Here is a 19,209-nt window from a genome sequence, read left to right as displayed (position 1 = left end):
ACGCCATTATAGTCCCCACTACAACAAAGGTAACAGAAGTAGAAACAGCTAGACTGTTCTTCAAGCACGTCATTTCTAGATTCGGAATTCCATGACAAATCATATCGGATCGAGATACCAGATGGCGCGGAGATTTCTGGAAGGAAATTTGCCGATTGATGGGCATGAAGCGGTCCCTGACGACATCATATCATCCACAGTCCGACGGACAAACGGAAATCATGAATCAGGGTTTGGAAATCTCGATCCGCGCATATATTGGCCCTGACCGAGATGACTGGAGTGAAATGCTCGACGCTTTGTTGCTCTCTTACAATTCGTCAATACATACTGCTACTGGATTCAGTCCAGCTTACCTCTTATGAGGGTTCCAACTGATTACCAGTGGTTGCATCGTAAGTCAGTCTCCAAGCGTCGACCGAACGGGAATTTCAAATTCAGGAAGCGATGATTGAGAGACGTCACACAACAAAGCGCTTGATCTAGTCGAAGGCTTTGTCGCAGAAAGGTCGAGAGCTAGGGACGCTCTCCTCCTGGGGCAAGTATTTCAAAAGAAATCCTACAACAAAGGAAGATTAAATTTGGAATTCAACGAAGGAGACAAGGTAGTGATAAATCGACAAAACCTTGGCTTGTTAAAGGAAGAGAAAGGAAGAGGAAATAAACTCTTAGCCAGGTACGAAGGACCCTTTGAAATTATGAAGAAGATCAGTGCTGTAGCATATTGTCTCCGCATGCCAGCATCTTATGGGATGCACCCAGTGTTAAACATCGCTCACCTGGAAAGGTATCAAGAATCACCTGACGAGTTTGGGGATCGTCCACAGCTCAAGACGAATAGGTCAGATTTCGACGCCCTACCAGAATATGAAGGGGAAAGGATAGTAGCTGAACGAACACGAAAAGGGAAGAATGGAAGAAAAATCCCGATCTACCGGTTAAGATATACAAATTACGGACCTGAGGGTGATACATGGGAGACTAGACAAAATCTCAAGAACGCACCTGATGTACTACTCGAATGGGAAAAAATCAAGGCGCTCCAAAAGAAGAACTCCCGGACAACGAGTTAGGCGTATGCGGATGCCTACTTAAGGAGGACGTGTTTTTTCGGTAAAGACTCAACATTCAGCCAATTCTCCCTCGATAAATCCTTTCTACCAAATTCCCTCAGCGTTCAATTCAGTTATCATGCAATCCCTTGAGCTCTATAACCCCAACTCCGCAAACTTGCATCTCACTTCGTCCGCAGCCACCCACTCCTTCTCCGAAAACCTTAATCCACTCAACTACCAGCTTACGTCCGACGACTTCATTACGCTCGTCCAGCCGGACGGTCAACTTTTGTATATGATCGATCCGTCAACTGCGACCTCATTGTTCTGGGCGCTACACCGTTTAGCAGCATACATCGTCCGGGCAGCATCACACGACCTTTACAGTGACCCTACCATTCCGTTCGCCTCCAGAGGCTATATTCCACAAATCTATTTCGATAGTATCAACATGCAACGTCCAGACATTCTTACCATACAAGAACATCATTCCATTAACCCTCTGTACGGCTACACTACTCGCGAAAACCTTACGGCTTGGTATCGCAACTTCCAGATGATGGGTCGGCTCGCCGTCCAATGGATCCAGGTGGCACGCCGACAAACACTTCAACTAGGAGAAACAGGATGGAACTGGGACGTACGGCGCAGTGCTCGCGTCGAGTACCCGGATCGCCGTCTCATTACGGGACACATTACGGAGAACGACAGCGATAACTCCTTTAGTGACACCACCTCTGAGGAGTTGGACGATGGTTTAGGTGGATGGAAAGATGGGGATACCTTCGCAGGAGGATTAGCAGGAGGAGACACTCGCCTAGTATTGCACCCAACCGAGTCCGCCTATGCTAAAAGGTACCCAAACTTCGACCCCTTTGCAGGACGACCCCTCATCGACAATGGGTACGTTGACAACTTCAACAATTGCTGCTGCGCGATGACCGATCACCCCACCGCAAGTTGTGCTCGCTTCGACCATATGAACACCCTTTTTGCGGCCTCTAGCGAGAACATGGAGGAGTGATAGGATCTCGAGGTCAGGGGGGGGGGTATGTTATGGTACATGTGCTCTCACTACAGTCTTATTCCCTCTCATCCTACAGTACTTACCTCCTACCTCTTTTCTTAACTCCTTACGGACTCCCATCAGTGTACTTAGTCTATTCTTGTGTTTACCAACTGTCTGTAAATAGCGCGTAGTATACCCGGATTCAACACGCTATCTCCACCTAACGCGTTGTGATCAGTCTCGACGCGTGTAATCAGTTGTGACGCGACGCGACTGCTTGGCAACGTTTGGATAAGAGCTGTTTGGTCAATCAAGGGGTAGCCAAACAAGGACATATCCAAACACGCCGAACAAGAACAAAGGCTCGATATATCTTGAACGTTCCAAGGTATTCTATAAAGATCTAGAAATACGAAAATAGGTACTTAAGCACACTTGTAAGATAGAAGAAATCAATCATCTTTTACCCCAAATATAACTGCGTGAACTAAGTTCTTGAGAAAGACTAAACACGACGCTACAGCAAGTATTTAGTAAAGCCGCGCGCTACTAACTACTTCAAGTCCGAAACGTTAACGTCTTTAGACTAACGTTTCTGATTGGCGCCGCTTAAGTCGACCACAAGAAACATAGGTCTCACAGGATCTAGAGCAAGCCCAAACACTTACACTCACACTTGACTATCAGCCTTCCATAAAGGTTTATTCTAACTTACAAGTCTACATAGTGAGTCTTCATTTTATAAAGCTAACTAACAAGTTGTTTGTATTCACAGGAATACACCAACGCCAGAGTCCGAGAACTCTAACAGTGGAGGCCCTGCACATAGAACACGGCCTGGCATTCAACAATCCATACACTGTCTTGCTCATCAGCACTATGTGCAAGATGAGCAATTCCATCCTACCTTGCATCAATTCCTACAACCAAGGACCGAGTATTTCGTGCATTTCTTAAAAAGCCTTCGCAAACAGCCAATTCAAGTAGCGACACCAAGCGTCGCACAGAGTCCAATTTCTGCAGAAGTAAGATAAAGATCATCTGAGGCAGAACTCCATACCTTCCAAACATTGTGGATCCCCATGGTGGGCAGAGACGACAGAATAGCAGTGTTGGGGCAGATGTCTCAGTATCTCCGCCATAGTATGAGAGACGACTTGGTGTTTGCATCAACAAAGAATTCAAACTCCGCACGACGCGTCAATTCACGGTCGCGTCGACCATACCCAAGTGTCATTGCACGTAGTATCTTTCAAAGAAAAAAAAGAATATTCATCATTGAGATTCTGTTGAGTGTTTCAATGGGTATGATGATTTTTTTAGCTCTGCCCAACGCTGAACTATTCGTCAACAGATGGTGTCCTGTTCTGCATTTAAGAAATAACCAGACTTATGTCGACGAATTTACCGGCGATCACCGGAGACCACCCTTATTCGGACAGGGCGCGCTTGTCCCGGGCGCTGCTGCCAAACAAAGGTGCGTGCCCTGTCTCCGTTTCACCCCTCCCCCTCTGTGTTTCCCCTGTCACCCCTTCGCTTTTCCAATGTCAGATTTGTGGGTCTTTTAAATTTCTTCCCATTGTTTTATTCCCCTCCCACCCCTCTTCCCCTTGTTGTAGTTCAGCTAAGAAGCAAAGGACATCATGTAATTAGACAGAGACACAGAGACACCATTCAAGTTTCACTCCCTCAGTGCGCAGAAATGAAACACTCGCTTTCGAGACAAACATTAATTAGTGAATAAACTACCTCTTCCCCCTGGCGTGAAATCATGGAACAGAAAAAACCATGGGCTTTACCCTAGGGCTGCGCACCGTCCGTCTGGACGGGAACGGCCGTCCACTGGACGGGTGGTGAACGGGTAAGTCTCGTCTGTCCCCCGTCCTGTCAATGTTTCCTTTGGGATCTCGACGAGGACGGAGACGGCCGTCGTACGGGTGACAGTTGTCAACAGCTGTGTATTAATGCGTGTAGTGATGAATACCTACAGCCTGTATCTAGTAAGGGTTAATGAAGTAGCAAGGATGACGGCTTCCAAGACGAAGGTCCTAAAACGCAAAACGGTACGACCATAACTCAGAGTCACATCTTGCTCACATCATCTGGAGGGCCTGTGCTGTCCAATAGAGTTGAAGGAGGGCAACTGAAGCACAAGGTGGGTGTTGCCAGGGTTAGATGACATGTATACATACCTCGGGGATGTCTTGTTCGGAGAGTGAAGACGGATGTCAGAGTCTAAGAACGTTATTCTTTTCAAATTCTTTTATTGGAAAGAAACGGGTTGAGAAGAAGAGGGCAGTCGCCTGTCCTGCAGCTGAACAAAACTCGTGAAGTGATCAGCGTAAATATAGATCAGGGATTCAAGTACAAGCCCCCGCATCCCGCCTTCAAGTTCAAGTACCAAAATATTTCGTGTGTCGCAATGGCTACGACCTGGAATACTTCCAGCGCCAATGTCGCCGCAATGGCCCACTTATTCTGTATGAAGACGTCGCAATTAAATGGGACCGTAAAATTTGTGTGCGTCTGAAGCGACGTACTAAGGGCTGACTTCGGTAGCAACATAGGCCCCGCTGGGTCATGGCAGAGTGGGCTGCTGAGGATGTAAATGAGGTTTAGTCGACGTTCGTTACCAAAAGAAAAGATGCGAAATTGTTACTCGCACTGGAGAAGAGACGGTAATACACACTCAACGAAAATTGGAACAGATTCTGTTCTCTACTCCTCATGTATCCTTATTCCACTCACTGGAAAGATCACATTTTGCAAAGACTCGAGTCTCGGATCCAAGGTGTTTGAGATGCATAGGCGCCAAATGTAGCCTGTAGTAATAGCAACGTGAGTACACGGTGAGTTTGCAAGAGGGAGGAGAAGCACTGACCGAACTTGCCCGTAACGCTTAGCAGAGTCTCCCAGGCAAAATTGCCGTCAACAGAAGGATTACACGTCTAACTCGATGGAAGGGAACGGAAAGCTACATCATTGACGTCGATGTTGGCATGGTAGAAAGTTTTCCCACAGCATCGCCATTCGTACCGTCCAGACGGCCGTCTAGGTGACGGGAATAGATGGGTGCTATCTGTCCCGTCCACCATCCCGTCCACCGTCCCGTCCACCGTCCCGTCCACCGTCCTGTCCACCGTCCCGTCCACCGTCCCATCCACCGTCCCGTCCACCATCCCGTCAGAATCTTATCCCAAGTCGAAACGGCGACGGGTAGAGCACCCGTCTAAACGTCCCGTCCAGCCGTCTTGGACAGGTACGGTGCGCAGCCCTACTTTACCCTACCTTGCCTGTGCACCTCAACCCTCTGAGCTCTTGTCAGCCTCTTGGGATACTTCTCAAGAACCGCACTCCTGTGGGGTTCCATATTTGCTTCGGCATCGTGCCTGGATTTTCGAGGTCTTTATCATGCCCCACTGATTCCTGCTGGATTCCGGTCATTCCTGTGGAATCCAGCGGAATCCGGAGGAATCAAATTTGGCAGAGACACCAGCCAAAAAGACATTCCGGGGGACAAATATTCCTCAGGAATGATGTCATTCCTGATTAGTAGCCGGAATGGTCCCCGGAATGGACAAAAAGGAATGCAACCGGAATGCAATGTCCGGAATATACATTACTAATCAATAATATTAATAAACATTAATATACCCATGCCCAAATCGAGTCTCGGCAAACGCCGAGGCTCGATTTCACATCATCAAACAATCCACAACGTTTGTTTCAAACCACCACCATCGTCGTCGACAACATCCGGGCACACCACGCCACCACCCTCGCCAACGGCCATCACCAGCCACAACCGTCGCCGTCACCGCCCACTGAGGACGACGATGGACGATGACGGATGACGAGGATAACGACACGTCAGCGGACGACGAGGACGGCCACACGTCAATGGACGACGACCACGTCAACGGACGACGAGGCGACGACTACACGTCAACGGACGACAACTATGTCAACGGAGGATGGCCACGTCAACCGACGGCCACGACCCACGACGTAGAGCACCCACCCCGTTGGCAAAGACGACGACGAGTGCATATGACGACACGACAACGACGCGACACAACGGCGACGCGACCCCACGACGACAATGCAACACGACGACAACGCGCGCCCACATCGTCGAGCGCCCACGTCGTCGACAACGCAACACGTTGACGACAACGCGACACGACGACAATGCGCGCCCATGTCGTCGAGCCTTCCTTCCCTCCCTTTTCCTCCCTTTCCTGTCCCCCCTTTCTCTCCCCCTTCCTTGTCCATCTCCCCTCCCTTTTCTCTCCCCCTTCCTTGTCCATCTCCCCTCCCTTTTCTCTTCCCCTTCCTTGTCCATCTCCCCTCCCTTTTCTCTCCCCCTTCCTTGTCCATCTCCCCTCCCCTTTCCCTCCCCCTTCACTTTCCCTCCCCCTTCCTTTTCCCTCCCCCCTTTGTCCCTCCCCCTCCCTTTTCCCTCCCCCTTCCCTGTCCCCTCCCCTGCCTTATCAATCCCCTATTCCTTGTCCCCCTTTCCTTTTCCCTTCCCCCCTCCCTCCCCATTTCCTGCTCCCCCCCTCCCCTTCCTTCTCCACCACTCTCTCTCCCTACCACTCCCTCCCCCCTCCATCACTCTCCCCCACTCCCTCCCCCCTCCCTTTAACACTCAATGTAGTAGAATAGATTTATGTAGTTCTATCAAATACACTGTGATTCTCCCTATTCAAGTCTAAATAGCATAAGGAATTCTTAGAAGTTATGAGCATAAGGTCTGAGTTGATTAAGTCATGTGACATCTAGCTAAGCTTGGAAAAATATGTGTTTTAGGCCATTCCTGTCCATTCCTGTCCATTCCAGTGGATTCCTGTGGATTCCTGTGGATTCCAGTGCCATTCCTGTCCATTCCTGTGGATTCCTGTGCCATTCCTGCGGATTCCAGTGGAATGGCTCCATTCCTGCAGGAATCAGTGGGGCATGACGAAGTACTGGGATTTTCACGCGGATAGCTTTCAAGAGCTGTGTAAAACCTGTTTCAGCATCTGGGTATTCACTTAGGAATCTGTCGACGCTCCGTCCCAATCTGATGCAATACTTATCACTCCTCCACCTATTCCTACCAGACTCCGGGAATCCAGTAGGATTCCTACTGGATTCCAACATTCTTTCCAAAAAAGCATTTTCACATTCCCCGAGGTCTTTACCATCCCCCACGTAATCCATATGGACTCCACTGGACTCCACTGGACTCCAGTGGAGTCCAGTGGATTCCAGTGGCCCTCTTACCAGGCCAGATTGGCTGGCAGAATGCCCAGTCCAGTCCAGTCCAGTCCAGTCCACTGGACTTCCACTGGACTGCCAGCCACTTTCCTGAGTCCAGTCCCAGTCCAGTGGACTATGAGTCCAGTCAGAGTCCAGTGGAGTCCAGTGGAGTCCAGTGGAGTCCAGTGGATTCCAGTCATTCCAGTATATTATTATTATTATATATGAATACTAGTATACTAAAAAAGCGAAAATAGAGTATACAATAAACTTACATTTTAATGATCAATGAAAGGAAAGGTGATAATTTACATGTAGTGTGGGTCAGTGATAGCTGCAATAAGGATTTATGATTTTGTTCAGTCTGCGGGGTGAGGTCACGTGACTTACTTGAGGGCGTGCCATATCGTCACGTCTCCTGTTTGCGGCATGGTCACACCTCCGTGACCATCCCATTCCCTTCCACCACCACCACCTCTATCACTGCCCACGCCAACGCCGCCCACGTCAACGCCGCCCACATCAACGCCGCCCACATCAACGCCGCCCACGCCAACGCCGCCCACGCCCATGCCCACGCCAACGTGGAAGGACAGGCCAAGAACGAGGGACGGCGCCCATGACGTGTCAACGTCATGGGCCAAGGGTATGTCTGCCCCACCACCCCAATGCCCCGTACTCACCACGACAGGCGCCAGCGGCACGCAACAACAAAAACAACACACGAGGAGGCCAACGACACACAAGAACGACGACACGAAGACAACAACACACGACGACGACGACACGCCAGGACGACGATATGCGAGGACGACGACGACGCGCGAGGACGACAACACACGACGACGACGACGACTACACGCCGGGACGACGACACACGACCACGACCACGAGCACGACACGCGACCGCGATGACGACGACACGCGACGACGATGACACACGACGACGACGACGACTACATGCTGGGACAACGACACGCAACGACGACGACTACACGCCGGGACAACGACACGCGACGACGACGACGACGAACGAGCACCGACGAAAACGCCGCCCCCACCACACCCGAAAAACGACGAGCGCCCGCCAGCGCTGAACGGCGACGAGGCCCCTCCACTCCCTCCCCCCTTCACTCTCTCCCCCTTTCCCCCCTCCCCCTTTCCTTGCTCCTCTCTCCCCCCCCTCCCTTTCCTTCCCCCTTCCTTGCTCCCTCCCCCTCCTATTCATTCCTCTCTTCCCCCTCCTATTCATTCCTCTCTTTCCCCTCCCTTTCCCTTTCCCCTCCCTTTCCCTTTCCCTTCCCCCTCCCTCCCCCCTCTGTAACATAGAATCTATGTAAATTTAATTAATTTAATTAATTTAATTAATTTAATTAATAAATATACTTCAATTTTATTTTTTGTTTTGAAGTCTAAGTCCAGGAATTCTGGATTAACTTAGGTCTGTGGCAGTCCAGTCCAGTCCAGTTTTGTGTTGGGAGAGTCCAGTGGAGTCCAGTCCAGTCCAGTTTTGTGATTTGCAGTCCAGTCCAGTCCAGTCCAGTCCAGTTTTGTGCTTGCAGTCCAGTGGAGTCCAGTGGAGTCCAGTTTTGTGCTGGGAGTCCAGTGGAGTCCAGTTTTGTGATTGGCAGTCCAGTCCAGTCCAGTCCAGTGGAATCCAGTGGAATCCAGTGGAATCCAGTGGAGTCCATGTGGATTATGTGGGGGATGGTAAAGTATTGGAATTCTGGATTAACTTAGGTCTGTGGCAGTCCAGTCCAGTCCAGTTTTGTGTTGGGAGAGTCCAGTGGAGTCCAGTCCAGTCCAGTTTTGTGATTTGCAGTCCAGTCCAGTCCAGTCCAGTCCAGTCCAGTTTTGTGCTTGCAGTCCAGTGGAGTCCAGTTTTGTGCTGGGAGTCCAGTGGAGTCCAGATTTGTGGATATTGCCAGTATGTAGTGAAGTCCAGTGGAATCCAGTGGAGTCCATGTGGATTATGTGGGGGATGGTAAAGTACTGGAACAGCGCCTGGATCAAAATCGAGATGCTGAAGGAATGGTTACAAGCACGTGACACCGTTGATCAGCCTACTCCCACCAGCATTGCCAGCAACAGTCGTCAGATTACAGTCAAACAGGAAGCACCCGATATCAACCTTAGACATGACGACTCCCCATCAAATGCTCCGGTCCGAGTATGAACGATCACCAAGAATGACTGTAGTGTCATTGAAATTTTGGATTCCGAAGAGGAGGCTGAGCTGGAACGGTACAAGGAAATGAAGCAGAAGGATTTGCTGACAGAGGAACGAAGGATGTCGTATGTCATTTGTTTTTGGCCATTTACATTTTATTTTGAGCCCTCTAGATTATCTTCAGTTGACTTCTCTGAATTTGAGCCGCACACACCGTCAACATCGCCCTTTGACTCAGACGATTTTATCTCAAGCGCTATCTCCACCACCATTTGGGAAGATTCCGATATAACCTCCTGGGTTCTCGAGCAGCTGTTCAATGTGACCAAGGAATTTCAAGTTGAGCGCGTTGAATATCTCCAAGAAATACCCTCCGTCTGGCCAATTCCTCAGTGTCCAATGGCTTTTATCCTTGATCTTAGTGCCCCAAAGTTCCAGTTATACGATAAGGATGGTGTTCTGCACACTGATCAAAAACAAGGTACGTCTCATCAGTTTTGTCATTTCCCATTGAACTCATAGTACACAGGATCAAGATTCAGGGGTTGCCTCCACTGGGACGAGCGACAGCCACTCCATGGTTACGTTCCAACCAAATTACCCTCCCGTAGACTGTCAACGCTCATGCCTCAAATGCCGAGGCTCTTACTCTTGTTCCCAAGCTGACCCCGAACTACTTCGTGCTGAGCGGTATGAACTAGATCCTGGGCCTCGAGCCAGAATTTTCGAGGCTCAGGAGCAGACCAGGATAGAAGAAGGGGGGACAAAGGAACTTAAGGCAGCCACATGAGTCAATATTGCGCTCTCTATTGCCACATTCATTGACATTCTCAAAGGTTTTTAAGCATTATTCAATGGAGATGTGGAGCGGTGGATGGTACAGGGAAGCAGTGCAATGGCCGACCAAAGATGCAACCTAAACCCAATGTCAGTTTGCTTCCTTTGAGTTGGAATTAAGCAATTCTAACATTCACTATACAGGGGCCATCGCAGGGCCACACCTGTTTCATCACCTGCAGTGGGTGGTTGAAGACGTTCAAGGAGAAACATCAAACCTTTCCCATTCCTGACGACATGGACGAGGATGTCCTTTCCCAACTTCTGAATGGCTCTGGTCTATCACAGAATTCGGACACTGTGTCTTGTAGTTGAGTAGTCCCGGGGCACATCAGTCAAAAGCTCAAGCAATGTCATAGGTCCTTGGATACTCTTTAAAACATCTTAGCTAACAATCATGTAGCTCACGTCCACATTGTTAATGGTAATGCAGTCCGCTCTCTGATTGTTAACCATGCCTGCCCCTCAAAACGAGGACTTTACACTCCCCCACATATTCCGGTTGGACTCCAGATGGACTCTGGCAGACTCCAGATGGATTACTGCTGTTCATCCAGTATTTTTTCTAATTTTTTCTTTGGTGGCAACCCAGCCAAATGTTAGTCTAGAATCCACCTGGACTCCAGCTGGACTCCAGGTCCACCATCTGGACTGCATGGACTCCACCTCATAACACAGTCAACCAGCCAGACTCCATATGGAGTCCAGCAAGAGTTTACAATTTCTATTTATTTATTATTGTTATTATTAGACAAGGAAAAAAGAATGCCATAGCCAGGAATTGAACAGTAGATCACTTGGGCAGCTTTGACTGCTGCAATAAACCACTACACCATGAAAGCTTTATTGGCTTCACAATTTTTACACATCATATACCCTCACTCCCGGCATGTTCCGAAAGCTAGCCAAACATCGCTGCCTCTGGCTTTCCTCAACAAGCCTCGGCAAACGCCGACACTGGATTTGGCGTTGTCAAACACCCACACCTTTTTTCTTCCTCACCCACCACCACCATCCGCGACCTAGCCCATCCGTCCACGCCACGTCACAACGGTCACCCGTCGCACCACCACCCACGACACTCGTTGACCGCCCACTACGACCGCGACAACACATCAACAACAATGTGGGATCGCCAAGTCACCAAGCAAATGAGCTGGGGCAAGGTCGAGGCGACAAAAACGGATGACGAGGGACAACAACATCATCCCTCATGGCCACGTCAACAGATGACCATGACCACGGACAACAACACCCACTACCATGTCAACCAAACAGCCATGTCACTAGACGCCCACGCCCATGGACGACGACATACCAGCAAAGATGAGAGGCCAAGGTGCCATGTCGCTGACAGCGACATGGCAACCAGACGACGAATGACAACGTTGTTCATCGTCGCAGAAAGGTGAGTGCCCCAGCCTCCTGCATCCCCAGCCACCCCGTTAACTACCACGACGACGACGGGCGCCCACGCCGTGAGTGCTGAACCCACCCTGTGTACGACAACCATGACACAATGACGACGATACGAAGATGACAAGTGCCCACGATGACCAGTGCCCACGCCGTCGAGCGCCCACGATGACAAAGTGCGCCCGGCTCCATCACCTATGCATGGCAACGAGCGCTCCACACTGTCTTGCTTCTCTGTACCTCCCCCCTCCATTCCTCTCTCCCTTCTCCCTTTCCCTTCCCCCTCCATTCCTCTCTCCCTTTCCCTCCCCCCTCCATTCCTCTCTCCCTTTCCCTCCTCCCTCCCTTCCTGATCACCACTCCCTCCCCCCTCTCTGTAATATAGAATGTATTAAAATTAACTTATTTAGTTACTAATATACTTCAATTTTCTTTCTATATAGTGATGTATACAATTATCAATACAATATCTGTTCACCTATGAATTTTGTATGGAATTTTGAGGTGGCAGAAGGTCTGACTTGTTAAAATTCCACAACATTCCTTGAGAGAGTCCAGACAGAGTCTATGCAGACTCCATCTGGACTCCAGCTTGATGATCCAAAAAATATACATTTGGTTCTATTTGAGGTAGACTCCACCTGGACTGAATGGAGTCCAGATGGAGTCCAGTGGAGTCCAGGTGGAGTCCAACCAGAGTGTGTGTGGGAGTGTAAAGTACACCTCAAAACAAAGAATATACATACCTGAAGATTCAAAAATGCAATTTGCATTGATTGTACATCCCAGGAACATCCCACACAACCATCCAATGCCTCCCATGGCCAAGGCTTCGATTGAGGTCAAGGTCGCATACCAAGAATGCATCGAGGCTGTAGGATCTGCAGGAGTTACAGTACAGAAGGTAGACAATGGTATGTTCTCGATTATCACATGGCAGCTGAATTTGCTTACACTGTTGACTTAAGCACCATCCACAAAGCTGCTCCTCAGGGGCAAAGAACCTGGACAGTACAATTCAGCCTTGAATGATAAACAAGTCAAGCAGGACATCTTACATGCCAACTGGATGAAGAAAAACCCTGCAGGAATGGGAATACCTGGTACGTTGCCCCTCACTCTTGTCTTTTGTCATCAGCTTACAGTCATCATAGGTGTCTTCAACTTGTTTCACCAAGAGTTCTTGAAACAACCTTCTGAACGGTACATTCACAACATTGTGACGACCGAAAAGGGGAAGACACTTATCTTTACTGGTGTTCCTTTCCTTATGTCCCTTATTCATGAGGTATCATCCTTCAAGTGTGATACCACCTTCAAGCACATCAAGGATTCTTCTGGCATAAATGAATGGGAAATGGTTATCTATTATCCCCAAGTTCAACAAGGTAAGATTAAGCTCAAGCTCCAAGTCAACATGGTGTATATCTAACCATGTTCTTAGCTGTTACTCTTGTCTGTGTATATACAAACTCAGCAGAAACAGATCATTACGAGTGCCTCTTCAATGACCTCCAAAAGCATATCCTCGCAGTCACCAGCAAAAAGATGTGCTTCAAGAGATTTTCCAAAGGTGGGAACCTTTCCTGTCTCAATGCTGACATGGAGGCGGTGCAGGTATTGGGAGCAGCCAAGTCATTTATGAAAACAAATGAGCCCAATTTCAGTGGTATTCTGGCTGACGTGACTCCGGAAGATTTCGCCACATATTTTGTTCACCTCTGTTTAACTCACATAAAAAAGTAGGTTCAACATATCTGTAAAAAAAAATTACGTTGAATCTTCGCTGTAGGGGCATTCTTGACTTCAAGAGTCTCGTCTCAGTCACTGATTATCAACAACTCATGGACTTTCCCTACCTTGCATCAATTGAAGAACTCGAGAATTTCACAGCGTTTGTTGCGGGTCTCAAAGTTAAGAAGATTCAAGGCTTGCTCTATTTACTTCTCATTGCTCGCATGTCCTGACAATGTCGTTTCAGATTGGTGGGCACACAAGTACATCAGCAAATGGATTGTCCCGTGCATTCTTCGCTCGCAATCGAACATTCTTCCTGAAGATTGGGAGAGCATCCCAGCAACAATGAACATTGGTGAGGGCCAACATCACTGGACAAATCAACAGAGTGGGATCAAGCTTCCCCTTGTGGAAGCCATACTCACATACATAAAAAATGCATCTCATTCAAAGCTCCTTCATTCAGTATGTCCTCAGTGCGTGATATCGATGAGCACCTTGCATGCCAAATTCAGGCAACTTTAGAAACTGGCATCAAGAGCGGTAGCCAGACTGATTTGGTGCACTGCATGACCCACAAAATTCAATGCCAAACTGCAACCACTCAGAAAGCCCATGAGTCAGGTGAAGCTCAAGATCTTGCACAAGCACTTGCCAGTGAAGTCGAAGCAGAGAAAGAAAATCGGCGGAAATCATTGGCTTGTGGGAAGGAACTACGTGCTCAACTCAAGGAACTCAAGACCGGCAGAGGAAAGAAGTCAAAGACACCAGCAAAAGCTCATATGCACGGAGTACCTTGCTCTCCACTCCCCAATGCCAGCTCAAGTGGCCGTGTTCGCACTGTGGTGAACCATCAACATTCAAGCACTTGCAATGTCAAATTCGAGGACGTAACTATGCAAAGTAAGTATCTACCCTTTCAACAACCACGTCTTATTTCATCTCAAATGAAACTCCTAGTGAATCTGAGCTCAGACCTCATGCCATGTCATTTTTTGGGAGGCATCGATACCATGAGTGATAACAAGGATTTCTGGACCAACCTCAACCCAACTGACCTTATGCTTGATGGTTATACATTGGGCTTTTTGGGCAACGATCCCACAACCGATCTCTCATTTGATGGTATGCTATACAACTTCCCTGTTACAGACTCTTTTTTCTCAAACTCATATGACACATGTGAACTCATACATATTCTTAAGACGTATCTAGACCATACTGGACAGTTCTAGATACGCATCCCAGGCCTTATTTCTTTTATGACTCATAGTTATTTAGATTGACTCATATGACTCTTATGGAGTCATACGACTCACTTAGACTCAATATGACTTGTATGACTCTACACAAGTCATAACGACTCATATCTCTGACTCGTACTCTGACTCATACCTTAGTATATAAGTAGGGTATTTTCGTTTGTATTCGATAGCTTGAACCTAGGCAATCTAAGCTTAGTTCTCTCTCATCAGACCCTTCAGAAACACGATCGCCCTCGAACTCTATAGTCTTACGACTTAGAGCCTCTTTTGAAACCTCGAACGAATAAGTCTTTAACGTCAAAGACTTAATCACCCCACGAACGTCATCAGTGTACGACTTAGAAACCGATACCGAATCTCTAACAGACCTTCGGGCTTAGAGTATTGCGGAACCCTATAGTGTCGTTATTAAGGGCATAACGAGTTGATAGCAAAGACTACGTCGTCTCATAAGGGAACGTAGCAAGACGAACGAACCGAAGAACTCGAAGCTTAACATAACTGCCCGTTACGCTTAACAACCGTAACATTCCCCGACACTCTCTTACCTCCTCCTCCTTCATCATCTCCACCTCCATCATCACCCCTGCCATCTTCTTCACCAATTCCATTATCACTGTCTTCTTCACCAATTCTGTTGTCGCTGGCCCCACTGGCTTCTTCATCAGTCAAGGCTGCTGCCGCCATAACCCCAGGTATGTTGACTGGCATGGCTGCACAGGGAAAGCATATGAAATGGGGGAGGAATGAGGTGGATGAGAAAGATATTCTGCCCCAAGGGACTCAACGCTCAAAAGTGAAAGTGCCCCCACGAGAGCCAATTTGCATCATGGCATGGAGATTGTAGGACTTAGACGTTGATGAATTGAATTAGCTATGAGCTACATACAGGGTACTAAATGTCTAAAGTGTGACACCCAATAGATCCTGTATATGACACATGGAAGTACAGAAGTGTGACACACCTTCGCAAAAGGCGACACATTGGGCTCACCTGTGTGTCACTCATTATTGCACTGTGTCATACACTGCCAATTGGCCCACAGGTTGATGGCAGGTTGCCAAATTTCCTGATGCGCATCAAGTCTGTCACCTGTGAGTTACCTGATTCACATGCTGTGCCCAGGCCCAGCTGGCCATCAGCTGGCCCATATATGGGCACCAGCTCCACTGTAAACATAGTGACCACCAAGTGACCACCTTACCACAAAATTAGCATATCTGCCAGATTTCATGTAAAGGCAAGGGCTATGTAAGAGACAGTCAATGTAGTGCTTTTTCACTTTGATATACCATTAGTTGCATGCAAATACAGCTTGTAATAACATTCACCAAAACGAAGTCCGTGCACAGTGAGCAAAAATTCATACAAGTCATTTCAAACTCAGACACATTCAAACTCAGACACACTGCATGTTCAAATACTTGCAACCCAAGCTCAACCTTCCTCGCTCTCGCCTTCCATCTCCACCACCATTCCTCTTGTCACCATTGTCAATAAGCACCACCATCTCCCACATCAATTGTTTGAATGCCCTCAACAACGACATGGCAATGCCACGTAACCAGCCCATCAGCGCACGATGTTTCAATGGGATGAAGACAACCTGGCACACCAGCGGACATGCCACATTGTCCAAATGGTAATGACGCAAATTGTCGTCACTGTCCCCATGAATTAAGGTGAGCAAGCTGACTCCTCTACCCCTTTCCTTTTTTCATGAGAAAGAAGGGCCATGTCGCCGTCACAACTTGCAACAGACAAATGATGACAACTGACAGTGAATGTTCAGGTGAGCAACACTACACCCCTCCCCCTTTGTTTTTCACTCAAGGAGCACAGACCATGTTGCCATCCAATATAGTGTTTAAAGGTTCAGTCCATAGGACCGCAAAAAACCGGTGGACCAAACTGAACCGGACCATGGTCCAGTCTTTTTTTCGGTTGCAGTTGCCCCAATTTGGGGTTGGTCCAGTTGCCAGTTGCCTCATTTCGAAAATATTTTAAAACCGCTCAAAGACCAGTTTTAATTGGTTGCAACTGGTTAAACAGTCACATGCATTACATAGCCTTGTAACCACGTTTATTATCTTTTATTGGGTTTTTGTTTCATCAAAACGGTTAAGAATTGAGAAAGATATAACCAAATCCATATTTTACCTGAGTCTCTAGGAGATGTAATTCGGTTTCAGTCATAGCTATGTCAAATCTTCATTAAATCTCTTAAAAATTGGTAGAATGATGGGTATTTACATGCTTTACTATGGTATATAACCCATTTATTTTTCACAGTAATAATGGTTGAGATATAAATGGTTTATATTCAAGGGGGTGTCGGGATTGAAAAAAAAGACCTAGGGTCAATTTTTTTGGTACTGAGACGTTGGGCTGAACCAACCACCCAATGTAATCAGGCACATGTCTACTTTAGGAAATATGATGTCACTGCCATGCAGCCTTCCCTCCTCATCCTCCTCTCAACGTTGAACATGCTTCGCAGACCCAATTCTTGGGCACCTGCTCAAGGTAAACACAAACAAGGTGATACTAGAATGGTTTGACACGAAGATGTGAGTAAGTTTCACGTTGAAATCGAAACAAAAAGTTGGTTTACTTACCCACACAGTTTCACATCCAACTCTCTTGCACTGGATCACGTTGTCAGCGGTCGGCTCTGCTCGGGATCCACACAAGCAATCATCCAATCCTCCGATGTCGACAACCTTACATTTTCGCCTTTCGCGCCAACCTAACATTATCTCGCTGGCAATCTCTGAGCTTGAGGTAGACAGCCCAGGAACCTCGTTGGTGTCAGAATGAGTCACGGCATGAACATCCTGTTCTGTGGAATCCCTCAGAACATCTCATACCGCTTCAGTAGGTTCCATTTTGGTGCCTGCTAGGTATTGGAACACAATCGATTGCACAAGGGAGGAATATCAATGCTCACTCTGACAATATCCAATATCATATGTTATCATTGTCTTATGTAAGGAGTCCTGTTGGTGTTTTTTGGCGCATCCTGAGGCATTTAGCCCACCATGAAGCTTTCTAGTATCTATGATGTATAATTTATGCACTAGGAAGCCTGTCTATGCTGTTTTTTGGCCAAAATTTTGGAGCTTCCAGTTTTTTTTTAACGGCCTGAGGGCCCAACCAACCGGCCCCCAGTCTGGGATTATGATCCCGACAGCCCCTTGTTTATATTGGTATAATAAATTATACACAAAAAAACTGGTCTGGATCAGTCTGAACCAGCTCCATAGACCGCAAAAGACCGGTCCTAGGTGGTTTGGTTCAGTTCCCTCAATATCTGGGTTGGTCCTAGACTGGTTGCAGTCCACGGTTGCGCGTTTTGGGGGCAAAAAACCGGACTGAACTGAACTTGCGAACACTAATCCAATAGCAGAAGATCTACAACAACGAACGACGTTGAGGTGAGCAACACGACACCCCTCCTCTCCTTTTTTCACACATAGCAACAAATCAACGACAATGCACGATGAATGCCAAACAACGTCCAGGTGAGCAACATCACATTACACCCCTCCCTTTTACCTTGTTCATGTAGATGTTCTAGGTATGTACCCAGTAACCCTCCATGATGACTTACTAACTCATACAACCCCTTATCAGAGATCAGCCCTCTTGACACCACCACGAACACTGTCAACTTCCATGCCACACCTTTCCTTCCATATGGGTAGTAGATAAAGTAGCTGTAGATAATACCTGTGTACACCATTGTCAAAATACAATTTATTCTCTTTTTTATGTTCTCAAATTGACATAAGGCAAGGTGCAAATGAGGATGAATAAGTGTTTATAGAAATGAGATGTAAACCCCGGTACCTCACACCCAGCCCAATATACCAGCATTCCCTGAATGACCACCTGTCCTCAACATCTCGCCTCCACCCCGAGGACAGGTATCCCTCAGCTGTCAACAGGTTGACGCGTCATGGAGGCTGGGTGTGATTACATCATTTGATCCAGGTTTCTGTGACCTGGCCCGGGTTTGGTGGTGTACTTCACCTCGGTGTGTCCTACTTCAGATTGTCCCCATCCGGGGTGTGTGTCGCATTTCGTTTACCCCGACTTTTTATGGCGTCTATGGCTGCGCTCAGTTTTGAATCTGGTCGCTACTGAGGGGGTCTCAGCCTAGCTTCCCTGCAAAATTCCGACACAACGCGCTAAATATGGGTCTTTGAAACCTTGGACCGAACCATTGTCTACCGCCGTGCAATGAACGTTTGAACTGCAATGATGTCAGTTTAGTTCATTCACACCTGTCGGACGTCAATGAAATTCCAATTCAGTATGTCTATCACTCTGACCGAGACTTGAGCTTATCGATATCTTTACCAATCTGGCACGACACCTAAGCTAGACGCTTGCTTGTTTTGTCGGCAGTCTCTTGACCTCTACACACGAAGGGTCACAGGCAAACCTGCAGCTGCTACCATGGCGTTCGC

General features: G+C 47.8%; 3 protein-coding genes across 3 annotated transcripts; 2 read left to right on the top strand and 1 right to left on the bottom strand.

Annotated features, from left to right (window-relative positions):
• Positions 1–4,486: 4,486 nt before the first annotated feature.
• Positions 4,487–5,487, top strand: LACBIDRAFT_323221 (uncharacterized protein; the record flags this gene model as incomplete). Its single annotated transcript, XM_001876856.1, has 3 exons — positions 4,487–4,584; positions 4,893–4,902; positions 5,086–5,487. 3 exons carry the CDS (start codon positions 4,487–4,489, stop codon positions 5,485–5,487), a joined length of 510 nt encoding a protein of 169 aa, XP_001876891.1.
• A 2,145-nt stretch (positions 5,488–7,632) lies between these two features.
• LACBIDRAFT_311228 (uncharacterized protein) lies at positions 7,633–7,880 on the bottom strand (the record flags this gene model as incomplete). The annotated part of the gene is made up of 2 exons (XM_001876377.1): positions 7,633–7,642; positions 7,699–7,880. The coding sequence occupies 2 exons, from the start codon at positions 7,878–7,880 to the stop codon at positions 7,633–7,635; spliced, it is 192 nt and encodes a 63-aa protein (XP_001876412.1).
• Positions 7,881–9,929: 2,049 nt separating this feature from the next.
• Positions 9,930–14,703, top strand: LACBIDRAFT_323219 (uncharacterized protein; the record flags this gene model as incomplete). The annotated part of the gene is made up of 18 exons (XM_001876855.1): positions 9,930–9,959; positions 10,008–10,168; positions 10,315–10,405; positions 10,460–10,622; positions 10,719–10,913; positions 11,255–11,723; positions 11,753–11,793; positions 12,366–12,429; positions 12,521–12,645; positions 12,700–12,834; positions 12,886–13,119; positions 13,212–13,473; positions 13,524–13,644; positions 13,713–13,716; positions 13,791–13,933; positions 13,984–14,371; positions 14,429–14,593; positions 14,684–14,703. The coding sequence occupies 18 exons, from the start codon at positions 9,930–9,932 to the stop codon at positions 14,701–14,703; spliced, it is 2,811 nt and encodes a 936-aa protein (XP_001876890.1).
• Positions 14,704–19,209: the final 4,506 nt, after the last annotated feature.

The sequence above is a fragment of the Laccaria bicolor genome, genomic scaffold (genome assembly GCF_000143565.1).
Source record: "Laccaria bicolor S238N-H82 LACBIscaffold_4 genomic scaffold, whole genome shotgun sequence".
In the NCBI taxonomy this organism is placed as follows: domain Eukaryota; kingdom Fungi; phylum Basidiomycota; class Agaricomycetes; order Agaricales; family Hydnangiaceae; genus Laccaria; species Laccaria bicolor.
Note: the sequence above shows the minus strand (reverse complement) of the source record. Positions and strands in the feature narration are given on the sequence as shown.